This window comes from Takifugu flavidus, chromosome 5, assembly GCF_003711565.1.
Source record: "Takifugu flavidus isolate HTHZ2018 chromosome 5, ASM371156v2, whole genome shotgun sequence".
NCBI lineage: Eukaryota > Metazoa > Chordata > Actinopteri > Tetraodontiformes > Tetraodontidae > Takifugu > Takifugu flavidus.
In genome coordinates, this window is record NC_079524.1 from 12,675,185 (window position 1) to 12,693,435 (window position 18,251).

At 50.1% G+C, this 18,251-nt stretch overlaps 2 protein-coding genes across 3 annotated transcripts in view; both read right to left on the bottom strand.

Annotated features, from left to right (window-relative positions):
- prkg2 (protein kinase cGMP-dependent 2) overlaps positions 1-6,013 on the bottom strand; it is a 14,966-nt gene extending 8,953 nt beyond the window's left edge. The window contains exons 1-6 of the mRNA XM_057032385.1: positions 5,714-6,013; positions 4,438-4,945; positions 3,067-3,233; positions 1,942-2,055; positions 1,391-1,496; positions 1,131-1,194 (exon numbers count right to left, since the gene is read on the bottom strand). Of these exons, the coding sequence (XP_056888365.1) occupies positions 1,131-1,194; positions 1,391-1,496; positions 1,942-2,055; positions 3,067-3,233; positions 4,438-4,937 (951 nt within the window). The 5' untranslated portion in view covers positions 4,938-4,945; positions 5,714-6,013. The remainder of the gene's footprint in view (positions 1-1,130; positions 1,195-1,390; positions 1,497-1,941; positions 2,056-3,066; positions 3,234-4,437; positions 4,946-5,713) is intronic.
- A 724-nt stretch (positions 6,014-6,737) lies between these two features.
- The window catches only part of rasgef1ba (RasGEF domain family, member 1Ba), a 39,583-nt gene continuing 28,069 nt past the window's right edge, over positions 6,738-18,251 (bottom strand). For both annotated transcript variants that reach the window (XM_057032386.1, XM_057032387.1), the window contains 13 exons: positions 16,001-16,183; positions 15,778-15,900; positions 15,559-15,696; positions 13,426-13,641; positions 13,223-13,297; positions 12,574-12,669; positions 12,298-12,400; positions 11,389-11,468; positions 10,430-10,525; positions 9,196-9,291; positions 8,799-8,922; positions 8,625-8,697; positions 6,738-7,899 (listed from right to left, as the gene is read on the bottom strand). In XM_057032386.1, the coding sequence (XP_056888366.1) occupies positions 7,875-7,899; positions 8,625-8,697; positions 8,799-8,922; positions 9,196-9,291; positions 10,430-10,525; positions 11,389-11,468; positions 12,298-12,400; positions 12,574-12,669; positions 13,223-13,297; positions 13,426-13,641; positions 15,559-15,696; positions 15,778-15,900; positions 16,001-16,183 (1,428 nt within the window). In that variant the 3' untranslated portion in view covers positions 6,738-7,874. The remainder of the gene's footprint in view (positions 7,900-8,624; positions 8,698-8,798; positions 8,923-9,195; positions 9,292-10,429; positions 10,526-11,388; positions 11,469-12,297; positions 12,401-12,573; positions 12,670-13,222; positions 13,298-13,425; positions 13,642-15,558; positions 15,697-15,777; positions 15,901-16,000; positions 16,184-18,251) is intronic.

An 18,251-nucleotide genomic window follows, 5' to 3' on the forward strand; every position in this document is an offset into this window, starting at 1 on the left:
GACCTGTCTCGGCTCGCGATCAACAGCCTGTCCTGATTCTAACATGGCAGGGACGAGAAAACAAAGAGGCGGGAATCAACCCGTCCCAACAGCCAGGGTGGCAGGAGCGTGCACGAAAGATGCACGAACGATGCAACACTTGAGGAAGTGGCCAGAAGCAACAAGATTTGGACCCAGAACCTGTGACCTTTAGCGACACGTTTCACTCTTGTTGCAGACCTGGTTCTTCTTCTATGAAGCGCATTTTCCTTTTAGTCTAAGAACATTTTAAAAACATTTAGCACCACCTACAATAATCCAAATGGGCGGAGCTTATTTGTTTAATTTGTTCTGTCAACAGGAGGCAGTAGAGGTCCTGTGGCATTCATATTTCTAAAATATCAGTGTCTATATGCAGACCATAGTTTACAAGTAGCATTTGACTACAAGCATGAAGCGCCCCCTGTGGAGGGATGCAGCAAGGACCTTTTTGGATAGATTATCATGCTTTTGGTCTGTTTTAGCTTGATTTGTGAGGCTTAATTAGTCATTCACTCCTACCAACATCTGTGCAGCTCTCAGGCTCCCCCCCACTGAATAAGGAAATTCTTCCTGCGCTGGGAAACATTGGGACAACCTGTATTTGCTCCGAAAGTCCTTGAAGTCTTCATTGTGGAAAGACGCTGAGGACGGCAGTTTCTCACCCGCAGCTGACAAGTTGTCAAAGTCGAGAACGAGAGTTACCGAATCTCCTCCAACACACACACACACACGCGCACACACACACACACACACACACGTCGTGTGGGCTCACAGCAAAAGGCTGTCACCTGCACATCTTTAAGACATCACTCGTCCCCCATTTGAATAAACACTTTCTGGGGCCCTGCTCAAATAATTCTGGTAACAATATACAGCGGCCAGTGATGACAGGAATAATATCAGCTCCGTCCACCAACGCAGTCATTTGTGAGGTCTCGCTGACTGGAGGCATAGAGGAACCTGCTGACGCGCAGTAATGGTATATGGCCAAATGCTAATGATATTTTGACAGCAACTATCTGCAGTCTTCAGACTTCCCTGAGCTGCCAGAGGGTTGCGCAATCACGAGCGTAATACTGATGGAATTGAAGTTTGATGGGATAACTCACCACTTCCAAGCAGTCCACCATCTTGCTCAGCTTGTCCTCTGGTAAGTTTGCCAAGAGTGAAACGCTGAAAAGTAGCGATGAAGCTAACAGTCATTGTCATGGATGCATGTGCTGGCTTCAATAACGCAAGCTGTAGGTCATAAATACTGCCTGATGTGACCTGGCATCCTACCACTAGGGGGTGCCTGGTTCCACCCATGCTTATGTAGAGTTTATATTAGCTGCATCATGCTAGCATGTGTGTGTAAGTTGTGGCTAACCTTCTGAGGAAGTTGCGATATTGTTCATGACGCATCTCGGCCGTCCTCCTCATGATGTTCTGAAACACCTCTCGGTCCAGCGCCCATGTCCTCACATCGTTGACCGCTGCAACAGCAACATTACGTCCATCAGAAACACGAGAATTAAAGGAGCTGCAGCTGTTTTTGATCGAGGTAAACCTGTAATCTGATATTTCATTTATGTCCCCCGTTTAAACTCCTTTGACTCATTAAAGCAGATCATTGGATTCATTCAGTTTTGGTGTTTCTCCTCCAAGAAACCTCAAAAAAGAGACATTATCAGAGAGTTGCCCTTTGACCTCTTCTCTGGCCACCGCCTTCAATTAGCAGTTTAAACATACAAACCGGGACACAGAGCACTCAGGCTCGGCACCAAAGCACAGGAGGTGAAACCAAATCGTTGCCTTTGTTTACCTCTAATGAAGGATCTGGTTTCACATCAGTAAAGGAAGCTGCCTGTTTTTAGGCAGGTGGTCTAAAGTAAACTACGACATGGAGTTCCCCGGAGGCGTTTTCCTGGAGACCTTCACCTCGCACTGACGCGGTCCGCGTGCAGTTGTACAGAATGGCTAGCTCTCCGAACGTGGTCCACACCGTGATCGACGTGAGCAGTTTGTTATGCTGGAACACATCCAGCGTCCCGTCTGCGGAAAGAAACAAACAAACAATCCATTAATTCTGTGGGTTCTTTTTGGCCTCTGAAACCAGGCAGGAAACGAGCTCATATTTCCGCTCTTGTTTTTACTGCAGAGTGGGACATCCTTTTTTTCTCAGCTCTTTTGATCATTTTGCTAGAATCAGACAAGGAATCGCGACGTTAAATGTTCCACCTGCTCGTTCGTGAGAGCTTCTGCCGGTGCGGCTGGTCCGTTTGAAGCCATTAAAGGTCAATTCTCTAGTTTTTGTTTCTGCTCTGGACCGTTGCAGCACCTGGACCCTCGTCTGCACTCGTCTCTCACAGTTTTAAACCAAAGCAGCAGAAGCAGATGTGTCTCTAGTGAATCAGAAAAAGGGGGAAAGGCTGAAGGTGAAATTCTGCCTTCCAGGTTTCCACGCGGATTTTCAACCAAATTCACCAAAAGGAAGTTGGAAGTGACACCAGGCGTCATCTGTCCGGTCAGGAAAGTTTTAGCATTTTGTCAGATTCTGTGGGAGAAGATGAGAACCGGCCTCAGACTGCTGGAAAATGAACGAAAAGAGACATTTTGTCCATTTGAACCGGATGTTTTGGGGAAACTTTGCTAAAGAAGCGAGTGAAGAGAAAGAGAGCAGATGAAGCTGCTTGAGGGTGGATGAGTCAGTTTGATTGATCCCAGTGGATCCTCTGATATTTTCTAGAATTTGACAAAAATGTCAAGAGGAAAAGGAACATTTCAGGTTTCTGGTTGAGGTTTCCCACACACACACGCACGCATGCACCCACACACAGTTATACACACCTTCTATAATAAAGTAAAGTGACCAGATCCTGTAGTAAAGTGACCTGATCCATAATCCAGCACCAGTTTAGCCCCCCCTCACCCCCCCATCCCACAGACAAGGCGCTGGGATGCAGCAACGTCTCGGAGTTCATCTCAACACTCGTCTTTGGGAATTCCACGCATTTTTCCCGGCTCCTGGTTTCCCAGACGGCGATCAAACGGGAGCGGACCTACCTGCCAGCACGAACAGATGGTTCCCAGGTTCTCCCTGCTTGACCACGTACTCCCCCCGCTGGTACGTGCGCTCGTACATGCACTCCACGATGTCTTTGATCTGCTGCAGCTCCAGCCTCCTCAAGTACTGGTTCTTGTTCAGGGCGTCCGTCAGCAGCTTTTTCACACTGTTCGGACAGCAACACAGGAAGAGTGACTTCTGCAGTGCTTCTGCCAAAACAAGAGGGGTCAAAGGTCGGGCCTGGGTGCTGGGATACGTTCCTGCATGAGTGCGATGAATGGCTTTTACTATGGGTCATTTGAGATTGTGCACACTTGCTGTTAGCGATGCTGCTAATTGGTTCTTTTGGAAAGTTTTGATGCTTCGGGGCGTCGACCAGCACCGGAGGACAGACTGAACGCAGCTCGGCGGTGCGTTCAGGGTCCCTCTGAGCCGCCGGGACGCCGACATCAAACATCATTCACCAGGTTTCTTTAGCCTGTGTGATAAATACTCGGCGGCCAGTGAAAAGAGGACTATTTGTGGCCCAGGGGCCCCTCCCAGCGATGAATCAAGCACAACAACCAAAACATAAATTCGAGCCGTCAGCGCTCGCCACTTTGCGTTTAAACAGCTGGGGAGAAGAAGACATCGCTTCCTTCGGGGGTTGTAAAGGGGAAAGGTTAAGAGTCACGGCTGAACGTGAGCCGTAGATCAGGAGAGCCAGGAGCAGAACCAAGCAGGAGGTGGGTGGCCTGCCCCCCCGATCCTCCGTAGTAAATTCTAACTTTGGGCTTCATAAAGCCAGAGCAGATGATGGTTTTCAACCAGTTTGTCTTCGTTCAGGCAGCCTGTTGCCGAGGCGATTTGGGTTCTGCGCAATGGGACCGGGCCCGGCAGACGGACAGACAACCGATTATTCACTTCCTGTTAATATTGATTCATAATCCTTCGGTGTTCATTCGTCTGGTTTTAGTGTTAGCGTCCCCCTGAGGCGCATTAGCGTTAGCATTTGAGAGCAAATCGCTTCCTGGGTCTGATGGACTTCCTGTCACGTGACGCTGTCGGTCAAAATTACAGCTGACAGAAGGTTTTTATATGCAGGCGATATTCTGGGGCTCTTGGGTCGCGGCCCAGTAGAGGCCGCTCAGGTTCTTCACACCAAACTGGGAGAACCATTTGTTCTGGACCGGGTTTTGCCGACGCCGTCATGTTGAAACGCCGCAGAGAATCTGTCGACGTGCTGTGAAACTGAACCTGGTGATCAGCAGGAAAACCCTTTTTCCTAAAATAGCCCTGGCCCGGACGGACCGAGCCGGAGGCCAGGATGAACCTTTAAGTCCTCTCTCATTTCCACCTCACCTCCCCTGAACCCCCCCAGGCATCCTCACCTCACATCCTTCGCCACCCGGGCTTTCTCGAAGCAGAACTTGGGCAGGCTGCTGGACGTGGGTTCGGCCGACACTCCGGCTTTGGCCCCCTTCCTCCTGTTGAGGGTCTCCTTGATGCGGACGCTGAGGTTGGGGCTGCTCTTCCCGGCCTTCCTGACGGAGGTGGGCCTGGACGCCGTGCCGGCGCCCCCCTGGCTCTTCATCACATCCTGCAGCTTGCTGAGCTGGATGCACTTGGTCTGCAGCTCTTCGCTCAGCTCAGCCAGGACCCGGGTCTGCCGGGCCAGCTGCTCCTGGAGGCTCCTGATCTGCTGCTCTTTGGCCTGGAGCTCCTCGTCCCTCCTCTTGCCCTCTCGCTCCAGCTCCTCCACTCGCACCCTCAGGGACTCCAGGGATGCGTTCTTGAGCCTGCGGCCGTCCCTGTGGCTCCAGCTGTTGGACGCAGTGACAGAACCGTCCGCGTTCTTGTAACGCTTCGATTTCATGGAAGCGTTCCCCATTTTCCCTCCTGAGGAGGTGACAGAAAAGCATCAACATCCGCTGAAACCCAGACGACAAATACAAAATTAGGATCCATTTTCACTTCAGATGTTGATTTTCTGCTTCCGAAATCTTCTAAAATCTGGATTTTGGGTTCAAATGTGTGTTTTCTCCCAGTAACGTTCCTTTATTTTGATATTTGGAGAGTCTTTGGACCTAGTTTCACCAGATTGTTATTAAAAGAGTGATTCTCCTCATCAGCTCTGCTTCAGGAAGCTGAGGGTTTGATTTCAAACCCAACAGGAGCGGCAGCGGAGGAGTGGAGGTGCGTCAGTGTTTAATGGGCAGCGTCTCCTCCATTTATTATTCAGAGGCAGGAAGTGTTCCGTTACAGGAGGAGCCGCTCGCCATCCTGACCAGGGGAGGAAATCCTGCACAGGAAGCTTCTGCAGATGTGTCAAAATAAAACGGAGGGCTTGAATTTCTACAGTGGTTGAAGTCCAGTTTGGTGTGGTTAGACTGGACCCCCCCCCCACACACACACACACACACACCCACACACACACACCTCATTCTTTATGACATAACCTCACATCAGTTCTCTAAGTAGCTTCTGGTTTTCAATAGCTTTTTTTTACTCTCCATTCATTTTTTTAACTCTCTATTAATTTTCTGCCCTTTTGTTCATTTCTAATCAGTCAAGTTTGCACCTGATTTCTGCGCACCTGCAACTTCCGCGGCCGCGTCCTGATTCTCCCGAGAGGCAAAAACATTCCGGATCAAAGTTGGTTCCTACCTGGCGGCTCCGACCCTTCAGACCAGCCCGGAAAGATGCTTCTGCGAGAGGAGAATCGGCGTCTGCGCACCAGAACAGACCCGCTCCCATCCTCTCCTCCTCCTCTTCATCCTCCTCACTCTCCTCTTCATCATGCTGCTCGCGCTCTCTCTTCCCGGCCGCGCGCGTTCCCGTCAGCGTGACGCGAAAGAAATAAGAATCAAATTCAGTCCTCACGCACACATGCGCGCGCGCTAATGTCTACTTTCACTATCAGCATGTGAGAAATGAGTTGGTTTTAGTGAGTCATCTGAGAGGATCTGAGGAGATTCCTGCAGGTGATCTCATTTGTGCTTCTGCGGTGTTCAACTATCTGAATTAAGGGTGAGATCCAGATGTGAAGGATTCACCGCTGCTGCTGATGGTGATGATGATGATGATGATTCTGCTGATTCTGCTGCTGCTGCTGCTGCTGCTGCTGCTGCTGCTGCTGCTGCTGCGCACTAAACTGAATGTTGCTTGTTTATTTCTATTTATATAGGCTGAAGCTTTTAGTTTTTCACAAAACATATAACATTTTGCATTTAGTCTTCAACTGAACCCAGTAAACATAAACATCTTTTTTATCTTTACTATCAGTTTATATCTGAATATTCAAACATCTTCGGGTTTATCAATATTTTAGATCATTTTTATTAAATCGAGTCTGAACATTCAATGTGGACATTATCTAGACAGAATAATTAATAACATATTAATGATTGATAATCTAACAGTCGCGAGCGCTTGCTGACCGCTGTAGTAACCAAATTTATCCGCTTGGTGGCGCCAAAAGATCAAAAGTAACTCCGATCGATTAAATTGGAACGACATTGAAAGAAATCATATTTCATACATTATACACAACTTGCTGCAGTCAATAATGTGATCAAATATATGTGAAATATCCACAGATTTTGTCTCCGTTATAAAAAAATGTTTTACGATTAATTTATGTGTGTTACTTTTCCTTCAGAAAATATACAATAAATATACAAAGGAAAGATTCCATTTTGAAACATTCTTTTATTAACTCTTGCAAACACTGCTAAATCATATAGAGTTCCTCTATTCCGTTTTAACAGTCTAAATACAAACAAGTGAACACAGGGAGAGAAAAGGGAGACGCGTCTATGTACAGAAACACACCAGCAGCCGGAGGCAGAGCCCTCATCAGTCACATCAACTTCATATTCTGAGCTGCAGCCTCCTCTCAATCAGACTAACATTTCAAAATAAACCTGACGCTATTCGAGGACAACTGATGGAGGCGGAGTAGAAAATTAAATAACAGTTAACATCAGTGTGGACAGAGCCTGCTACAATCTCATAAATACAGTAAAACATAACGGACAAATATGGAGTTTAAGCAGGACTCGGTTCAATTTTCATATGAACCACCAGGGGGCAGAAGATCGAGGGCGAGAGTGGCCCCCCAGCCTGACTGAGCAGCAAGGAGTCATTTTAACACGGATCATCAGGAAGGACGGGGAACCCACAGGCATCGCACGTTCCATGTAACAGTCTCACATTAGCTAAACTCAATCGACCCCAACGTTTGAGGGACCTGTTTGTTTTGTTTTTTTTAACTTGCAAGGAGCGTAACTGAGGAAATTCACCAAACTCTACATCGAAAAACTCACATCTGTGAACTGCAGCCAGTGCATTTTCTTCTCAACATGTAACAAAAACCTTTAAAGACATTAAATGACACACGACGTACAAAATACAAACGCATGATAATGGCTAGCTTAATGACAGTTTCCTGCGAAAGCGCCGAGTTCTTCACATGAAGAATGCTGGTTTGTGGAACCAGTGACAGTTAGCCAACCAGCAGCTAACCCTGTGGCTTTTATGATTTGCAGAAGGAAAAAAGCATCTTAGCTTTAACATTTGTTGCATCTCTTTCTTAAAAAAAGACTACAAAGTCATACAAAGAGATGGAAAATATGTCCTGATGTACACAGCACAAAACGCAGGAGAGTCAGGAGAAGGAGCAGCTGATGGAGCTGGAGCGGCTCGATGACGCCAGCTCCTCGCCGGCTGAAGGACAGATTGTCGTTTCCCTTCCAACATGAGAAAACTTTGATCAAACAGCAGCGTCCACGCGACACAGCCCGATCTCTGGTTTCACTGTGGGGGTTCAGACCCTGCTCAGCAGAGTGGACCTGTGGACAGACAGAAGAACGTCAACACAGATCAAACATAGCAGATGTGCTGCACGTGGTGTGGAAATGGGCAAGTAATGACTTCACAGAAGTCTGCTTGGATCTATGAATATTTCAGCTTTAGTCTAGTTTTGTAAGCTCAGATTCTTCTAAAAACATTCTCATGTTTTTGGCTCATTTCGAGCTGCATGATCCGATTTTAATCGCTATGCCACACATCCACCAGCAGGGGGCAGAATTATCCACGATTAGCTGATTCTCAGAGAAAATCAGCACTTAATCAATATATAAATGCCTCTAAATCGATTAGATCTAAGCTCAGAGCTGGACTGAGTTTTGAAAATACAGAAAATCTCCATGGTGAAAACAACAACAATATGTTGCTGAAACTAACCAATTACATTTTCTTGATTTAATTCTAGGAGAGAATGAAAAAGTCCCATGACAAAAAAAAAATGTACTCAGACCGCTGATTAAACATGTGACACCACAGTACCTCACAGCAGCGTATGAGTGTGTGTGTGTGTGTGTGTGTGTGTGTGTGTGTGTTTAACACATTTATTGACAGCGTGGAGGTCAGCATCAGTGTGTTACCTACATCCCTCTGGGTCTGTCTGGTCGGCACACTTGACAGTCCTGATTAAAGACACCAGACCCCCGAGGGCACGAGTGTATCTGCGCTCGCGTGTGTGTGTGTGTGTGTGTGTGTGTGTGTTTATACACACCTCAGGGACTTCCATCTGTCTTTCTCCATGTTATTCTCAGGGCCTTCGCTCTCGTAGGACGCCAGATACAAAGCTGCAAGGAGGACATGGAGGAGAGTGAATATCTTCTCTGATTTGTCTCGGTGAGGCTACGAGGAGGATCCCCCGGCGATAAGTAGGTGTGTGTGGACGTACCGTCCTCGGTGAACGCTGGAGCCGTCAGCAGGTGCTGCAGGATCTTGCGGTCCTTCTCGAACGGGCACTCCACTTTCTTCCAGGTCATGAATTCACTCACTTGCTTGGCCAGTTCCCAGAATTTCTGAAAGCAAAGTGTGTCGGTCCGGTCAGCTTTGATGGCAGGCGGCGTTAATACATGGTTATAAAGCACAGCTCGGCGTTGGTTTCGCACCGTCCGGCTATGGTTACGACATTATCTCTGTGGTTACTGTATCGAGTAAAAGCCTTAAAATAGCAGCTGAGCTGAAACTGTCATCACTGATGCGTTTTCTTCCGTAGAAACCTCTCTGAAGCATTTTAGGGAAGTTTGAATGAAGAAGCTGTTTTGTGTCATGGAAACTAGAACGCAGCTGACCTCAAAGTTGATGTGGCCGTCAGGCAGCCTGCTGGCACAGCCCTCGTTCAGGAAGTAGATGTCTTTAATGAGCAGGCTGAAGAACGGGATGACGATCTGGAAGATAAGCAGGACAGAGACGGAGTCATTGACCGGAGCGGGTGTGTAAAGTCCTTCAGCTCATTCAGGGAACGTTCTGGTGGATCTTGTCCATAATCTGTGACCCAGGTCCACAAACAGGATGACCAAACATTCATGATGATGAACGTTCACGAGGTGAACTGACTAGCAAGAACTAGGGGTCAGAGTTCAGGCAGAGGCGAGAAATCCCATCCTGGGGGGGGCAGGAGAGGGGCAGGAGAGGCCCCTTGACGCAACCTGAGGCCTATTTTCAGACGCGTTTTGTTGGAGCGGGCAGGAACTGGTCGCCACAGCTGGACACATCTGGGTCTCCGTCTGTCTGAGGCTCAAGGGCCACCAGGTTTACCCAGAGTTCTCTCTTCTGGTGGATGACACACACGCTGTATAAGGCCTGGACAAAAGGCCAAGAACATTCCAGACCTCTTGGGAAATTTCCATTCCATGACCCCTGACCTTTTGTGCCGGCGTGTTTGCATATCTGAGCCCGTACGAGTGTCAGAGCGCCCAGAGAGCTGCAGCCTGACTGTCGGCTGCGTCTCTGCCAACACGCGTCATCAACACGCTGCACACAAACAGAGACAAGCGGCCACAGCCTGGCGGCCGGCGAGCTCCGTGCGATCCGTTCAGGTAACTGGAGGAGTGGGGGAACGAAGTGTTCAGGGAACATCCTGCGAGTTCCTTTAGCCCTCCCTCCATGAGAACGCGTCTGGAGACAGCAGCGAGCGCCTCCTCAGCTCCTGACCCACTTTAACGCGACCTCAGCGGCCCCTCTGGGCTCCTGTTACGCAACATCTGTCCCAGGTCCAGGTCCGCCGCTGACGCTGTAAACACGGCGGGGACGCGGCTCCCAGACGATAACGAGGCTGAGACGGAGCCTCGCTTTGTTTTTCCGCCCTGACTTCCTCCCCTTCAAGTCTGACACGGACACGCACAGATACGATCTGGCGGTCTTACGTAAGTCAGCGGGTCGAGAGGGTCAGAGACGGTTCTGGTACATGAGCCAGCCGTTCAGACCGATGGCGCTGATATAAACTTGCTCCTGCTACACAAACAAGTTTGTTTCGCTAAATTAAACCCTTCTTTGCTTTTCTCTCCTCCTCCTCCTCCTCCTCACCTTCTCTCTGCTGCTGTTGGCCGTGATCGATCTCTGCGTGGCTCCTCTCAGAGCTGTTCTGTAGTTGTAGAAATTGCTGGATGGATCCATCTGGTGCTGCAGAGAAATGAAAACAGGTCAGAGACGAATGTGAAACTCAGCACAGTCAGGGTAGCAGCGTTTTGGGTTCCTCCACAACCATCCTTCTGATGGGGAGACAGAGGGAACTGGTTTGTGGAGGAGAAGACTGAAATTGAATTAGGCCGACTTTAAAACACACATGAGCAGATAAGCTCCACGGAGAGGATTCAGGCGCTGAACGGCCGTCAAATAAAGCAGGAGGGTCTTTTGAAAGAGGCGGGTTGGGGGGAGACGGGTGACTGACAGGACCACAAAGGAGGGAGATGGACGCAGAGCTCTGCTGAGATATGAGGGGATCTGAGGAGCCTCCACACCTCCTGCCTCAGATCTGCTCCTTCAGAGGGCTGCAGTATCTGGGCCTTCCTCGGGTGCGTTTGATTTGCAGCTGCTCACGCGCCGACCTCGGGTCGTTCCCGCCTGTTCCTGCTGCTTCCAGCAGCAGATTTCTCCCGTCAGCGGGTTGGATCTGTCCAGTTCTGATGTATTATTTTCAAATATTGTGCTTTAAAGGAGTATTTCTTCCCCTTTTCTTCATATATGAAGAACTTTTTCCTTACATGACAGATTCGAGACATTCTAGAGACCATCAAAACCAGATCACTTTCTGGGTGGCGTGAAGATCCCCCCCCCCCCACAGACCCGTGTTGGCCTCAGTTGGTCTGTCACTGTCGTTACACTTGACCCAGCATTCAGTGACAATGGAGGCTCCCCACCCTCCTGCAGCGTGGTGAGATGACCACAATAACCCGGCGGAGCCGCGAGCGGGACTCGGAGTCACGAGGCTTGAAACTAACACGAGAGCAGCACCTTCAGCTGTGATCAGGAGGCTTTAAACTTACTTCCAGGATGTCAAACTTGGCCGTTTTGACTTTACTCCAGGTCTTCTTCAGACGGGACACAGGACTCATGTTCATCCCAGCTGCAAGACAGACAGACAGCCGTGAGAGGCAGGTCGCCACAGAGGAAACACCAGAACCCGATCGCAGTAACACATGACACTTTCTCATTCAGCCAGACAGATGCCCCTCTCCCTCCCCCTCCTCCTGCAGTGACAACCATCCAATAAACACCCCCCCACCCCTTTACTTCTTTCTACTCTCGTCTCCTCTGATGATTCGGGGAACAATAGAGTCAGCACACGCCTCGTTTCCCCTCCCAGGGCCCTGCTTCCCATATGGTAATCCTCTGTGTGTCCCTGCATGTGTGTGTGCGTGCGTGTGTGCGTGCGTGCGAGACACAATAACACAAAAGGACTCTGAGCTGAACCCTATTTTCCTCCAGGATGCACTCGGCTTCTCCAGTTTGATATTTGGTTAAAGTGAACAAACCCTGTGAACGTCACCGGGACAGGACGGAGGTCCACTGAGACAACGACCTCACCAGGACACACTCTGATAACAAAATGCTGATATTTGTTTTCCAGTTTGAGAGATTACTGACAGATCTGAACGCTATCATGCAAGTTCGATAAATGAGGTCATTAATCAAATTCAGGGGGTGTCGCATGTTGATTTGATCGAGGAGGAGGGGGGGGGTGGTTCAGTGGTCCAGTGGACCAGGATGCTCCTCTGGGAGGAACATGGAGGAGCAGCTGCTGTCCTCATCCCAGCTTTAAACCCTGTGCGAGCACTCTCGCTCTGGTCAGTGTTGACCATCTGCCCCAAGGCCCCCCGACCCCCCAGGCCTGTGATGAAGACCAGCTGGAAAAGTGCATTTTGGGAAAAAGGGGGAAAGGAAGCAGAACTCACATATGATGGCCATGAGGGAGTTGAAGTTGCCGATGTTGAAGCACTCGCGGGCCACGTCGATGAAGAACTCGATGACTCTTGCTCTGTGTTTCTTCTTCACCGGCTGCAGGAGGACATGAAAATGCAGGTGAATCAGGCTCCTTATCTCAGCGTGATGTCCTGAAAGCCTCCAACATGTTCTAATGCACAGCTGAGACGTGCAGACGGGGGCCGTAAACTGAGTCCCCCAGGTTTCATGCCCCCACCCCCATGCAAATCCAGAAGCTCAGGGCTCACCATGCAGATCTCTGTGGCCACCAGGTAGCTGAGTCTGTTGAACCATTCCACGTACGCTTCCAGGTTGCTGGCCTTCTTCCGATCACTGTAGCAGCTCTGCAACGACAGCGCACGTTTAATTAGCAGGTCGCTAAAGCTGGAAGGCGGAACCAGGGTCCAGTTCACATTATGCATGCAGGCCCTTTGTGTCGCTTCCTCTTGATCTAAATTCACACATTCCTCTGGCCTTACGCCATCTTTACCCCCATGAGGCAATTTAACATGCAAACACACACAGTCCCCCCCCCATCCCCATTTCAAAGTGGCTCATCGGGGGGACGAGGAAAGCTAGCCTGAGGCACAAAGGCAGCCTCAACCCTCGCGTCACCTCTTCAGAAAAGGCCTGTTGCCTAGCAGCCGGAACGCCACACAAGAAACCCCAGCACACGCGCTCTTCCCGAAACAAATCCTTGGCAACAGCGGTTGCTAGCAGATGAGGCGGGGATGAGTTTGACTGTATTTGCTACAGCAATCCCTTGCCCTCACCCTGACCTGACGGCGAGTCCGTCTGGGAGAGTAACTAGGCTGTCGCCGTTACCCAACACTACAGCTGCAGTGTTTTTTCTGATTCTGATGTTTGTTCTCTCCCACACCGGAAGTCAGACGCTACCTTATCGTTGTCCAGAGGGTCCTTCTGGACAAAGGCCTGGACAAACTCTTCAGGGCCGATGTAGCTGAGTCTCTCCTGTGGAAGGAAACAGAAAGAGCAGAATCCCATCAGTGGGCTGTCCCCTCCGGCTGAATCCCAGACACTTTATCAGCGTGATGAGGATTCCCCAGGCAAAGACCAACGGTGGTTGAAGGTGTTCTCACCAGTTCTATGTGTGTGAGCTGCTGGGCGACGGTGAACGGGTCGCTGCAGATGGACAGCATGTCTCTCTGGATGCTGGCCTGAGGCTTGGACTTGAGAGCCGCCAGGCGTTCGGCCGCCGTGGCGTTGATCTTGACCAACGCCTCCTCGTACTGGCTCTGCACCGTCAGCCTCCTGATCAGGCCCTGACTCAACTGGCCCACAGCCTTCCTGTAAACCTGGTGGAGCGACAGGATTGGTTACAACTGAGTGTTAGTTTACATTCTGATTCTACATCTAGTGTTTTATGTTGGGAGGTCACTCGGCAGTATTCCAATGCCCCCCCATCCTCGCCACAGAGGCAGGAAGGGCAGACTCTTGGCACCCTGACCTCAGGGGTCCATGGGTCATCCTGGGGAAGTCACGGTTAGACAATCCTTCTGTCACTGACACAGTTCGGCGCAGAAGTTGCATAAGAACGAAGGGTGTTTGGTTTCACATATGAGGAGCGAAGAAGTTATAGGAAACTCGCTTGCCTTGGAACCAAACCCAACAATTCAGCCTCCTGGTTTGAAATCCAGGCCTTGAATTCAACTTATGAGAAATTCTTTCCCAGGGTGATAAATGGAGCCGTTTGATGGCCGATGAGCAGAAGCCGTCGCGGGTCGATCGGGAAGAGCGGCTCTTTGAATTGTTCCGGTTTTGCCGCAGGTGATCGGAGCAGTGAAGGCAAACGAAGGGAGATTACATTCTGATGGGGGAGGGAAGGAGAGTCTCTGCTCTCCCAGATCACAGCTTTCACTGTCGTGCGGTGATGTGACCGTGCGGGCTCACCGTGGAGACCCACCACCAGTGAAAATCTCTCCAGTTGCCACTTCTAAGTCCACCATCTGCTGCAGCTTCTGTCCCCACTGTCAACAGAGGATGGGCCAGGCCTGGATAAATATAGCCGCAGATCCTGGAGACAACAGCGCCTGACATTTCTGAGCAGAGTGGGGGGGTGGCGAGGGGCATTTGCTCGTCAATGCTCTTGGCGTTACAAATGATAGAGTCTGTTATCAACCCTGGCAGACGGTGCAGCTCCGTTACCCCGGAGGCCTCCTTCTTTTTGGCTGAGTTATGTCACTTCCTGCGGAGCACCACCTGACTATGCAAAAGCACAAAAATAAAGTTCTATACGACGATTATAAAGCGCTGAATGGAGCTTTCAATAGAAAGGCTGATGCAGGAATGGTGGAATTTTAGATGGTGGAGAGAGCTGAAGCCAGATAACCATCTTGTTTTCTTCTCTGCTGCTGCTGCTGCTTCCTTATATATCCAACCACATCCATAATGACACGTCTTACTACAGAGATCAAAGTTGTGGAATGTTCTGAATGTGGTCTGGCTACGACTCTGTCCAGATGTTCAGAACGTCTATTCCGGACCGGAGACTCTTTCCCAGAACGCCACTGATGGTTCAGACATTTGGGATTGATTTTGGGGAATCTGTGAGAAATATAGGGGAAACGTGCGACTGTCAAACTGGGGGAAACCCTAAAGAGAAACCCAGGCACAAAGAAAACAAACCCAGAACCTTCTTGCACTGAGGCGATGTGAAATGTCTGCTCAGGGGCCGAGATGCCTCCAGGCTGGGACCAGTCAAAAGGACCTTTAGGAGGTTTTTGGCACTGGCGGGCAGTGAAATGTAAACCGCCTCCAGCAGCTTCTCCATGGTGGTCAGTTAAGATGCCATCGTGATCTCAGGTCACGAAAACTGAGCTGTTCATACGCCAACGCAAGAAGAGCTATTGAGTTTACCGCAGGATCAATACTCCTGCCAGCACTGTCGATGACTCCTGATTGAAATCTTGGGCGGGGTTGTTGTGCTTCTGCTGCGGTCGGACCACCATTTCTACACCTCTGGCTCCCCTCGTTGCGTCACGTCGGCGTCTCTTGCTTCACCGGTGACACTAAAGAAACGTGCCGCAACGCTCGCTTCTGCAATTTCAGCTGGAGTTAAATGCTAACAGGACGACAGTTGTCATGTCAACCGTTTTGTCTGAGCGTGGAGGAGACAAAGTAAAGACGAGGCGACACAGGCGCATTTCCTCTGCACTCAGCGAGCCTCAAACACCAGCGGAAACACGACGCTCAGCTTTACAGTGGAGACTGACCTCCTCTCCGCTGGCGAGCCTGTGGGTCAGCTCCTTCAGGCTGCGCATCATTCTCTCATCCCTGAAGTCGTACGGGAAGGTCTCCGTCCACTCCGTCAACAGCTGGAGGATCTTTGGGGTGATTTTCCTGACTCGCTTCTGAAAACGCAGCAAGGACTCATAAACACCAACACCAACAACAATGTTCCGACCGCACCCAGAGGCTACTGTCGCTCGTACCTTGTCGGCCTGGGGGTCGCCCAGCCGCTGCTGCTCCATACACAGGTGACACACCTTCGACATCAACTCATATGGGTGCATGAAGAGACGCGAGCTGAGCAGGAAGGTGAAAATGTACGTTCTCTGAGGAGACATGAAAAAAGGATCTGTGTAAACAGTCAAAAGCAAACCAAGTCCCAGCGACCCCCCCCTTCATCTCCAGAGAATATTAAAACACACTCACATCTGGATAATAGTCTACAGTGGGGACCAGGTGGTGAATAAGAGCCTCCAAGGACCCTGACACCAGGTTGTTGTCATGGTAGAAGAGGCCGGGGTAGCCCTCCTCCTTGGTCTGGTACAGGTTCTTATTGTAGCCGCTGCAGTTCAGCTGACCCGTCAACGGCGGCGTCTGAGGCATGTTGTCCTGCAGGGAGAGACGAGCAGATGGGGACGGTGAGGCTTCAGCTGAGCTGTAGGTGCTTGACCACAGATGCGGGGGCGCGACGAGCAAACATCCAGAATAGCTCTCAGACACAAACACAGACAGCGGAGGCTTGGTTGGGAAACGGCTTGGATGCGGTCGACACCCTTCCTCCAGGAGGCTCGCTCCTGTTTTTCAGCTTTCTGTTTGGATTTGAGTTTATTTTGAACTGCAAATGCGAAAGACGCAAAAGAGAAAAAAACACTTCTTTTCTCCTGCGCTACACAAAACGGAGGTTTTCAGATTTAATGTTCCCAAACAAGTCCTGACCCACAAACCTGACAGTGACTGTCTTAAAGAGACTCCCCGCGTACGCTTTAATGGAGCAGAGATAAAAATGAAAGAACCCTGCAGGAGATGTTGATGCTTGTTTAGCATTTTGCTCACGTTGCTTCCTCCAGTGGCGCTAGTGCGGGACTGTTGTGTGCGTTACACCAAAACAGGTGATCATGATGTGGGCACAGCATGACTAACACGTCCATGTTCATGACACCAAGAGATGCTAACACTTAGCATGGCTGCAGCAGAGCAGTAAACATTAGCGTTCCAGTTCTGCACACTTGTCTCAGCAGCCCGCTGACCTCTGACCCCAGAGCTCTGACTCAGTTCCATGCCAGGCAGACTTATGGTCGGAGGAATCACAAAGGACCTTTTCAGATCGGGGGAGGGGCAGGGTAGCATCACCCTCCCCCAAATGCACACAACCCCCCCTTTACAACCTCCAGGACAAACCTACGTGCCGAGTCAGGAAGCCTGTGAGGCCCCTGCTCTGCACTGCTGCCAGGGATGGACCTGGAGATGCCAGGAGTTTCTCTGCACCTGCCTGCCACAAACGCTTGAATTTGTGCTGTTATGGGTTTTCAAAGGGGAAGACTCTAAAGGAATAAAGATGTGAAAGGGCTGGAGAGAGAAAAGATAACATTTATCACATTCTGAAACGGTCTGAAAACTCGGTTTCCACGGAAACATGTGGATACCAAACAAACACCACGAGACAGCCCATCCAACCTTTCACACGCCTGCCGCCATACAGCACACGTGTGCGCACACAGACCGCCGCTATTATTCACCCAGACAATCGCACCCATTTCCATGAGAAAGGCGAGCGCGGGGAGTCGGAGCACGGCAGCCTGAGCATCTGCCGCGCCATGTGGCTTCCTCGAAGAGCACCAGAGATCATGAGCACCAGTGAGAGAGGAGTCAAGAGTTTTGTTTGTTCCTGACATTTCTTATTTTTGAACTGAACTCAGTTGCTCTTTTGTCAGAAGCGCCACAGCGAGATCAGAAGGAACTCCTTCCAAGAATGAGCAGATACCCGGAAAAAGCCCCTCTGGGTTCAGATGAAGACCAGCAGCAGCTGATCGAGGACTGAGAACACACTCTGCTGACTTTTCCCAGCTGAGATCCCTGTTCTTCCAGAATCCCCCAGTTAGTCAGCTGCAAATGAATCAACGCTTTATCTGTTAGCAAATCAGCAGCCGTGGAATCCGGCTGATCAGCAGAACGTTGCTGAACACATCTAGTGACACGCGCCTGATTCCTGAATCACTTTGAAAAATTCTACCAAAAACAATTATTTTGGTAGTGGGGCGGCGGGATGATGCCACCTCCACCATTGTTACCAGGGCTGAAGCCAGGAGTGTCCAACTGCTCCGACAGCTGCAGCCTTCGCTATAAGCTAAGGAACAAAGCAGAGAATGTTTATACGCAGCGACAACTGAGGCTCACTGATTTACATTTGGCTTCCAGGTGTCTGTGTAGTAGCAGGACTGTGTGTGTGTGTGTGTGTGTGTGTGTCCTCCTCGGGCTCGACAAAAAACAAACCCTTGTTGGTTTAACGTGGCCGCTGGCTGGGTGGCAGCTGAGGGTAAACAAGCAGAAACGCCACAGTTTGGTTGTCACAGCGGTGTGTGTGAGTGTGTGTGGGTGTCTGTGTTGGTGGGGGGTAGATTGGATGGATGGTTGTAATTATGGCCCTACTGGAGGTTCAGCATGTGAAGTTATTTGCCCC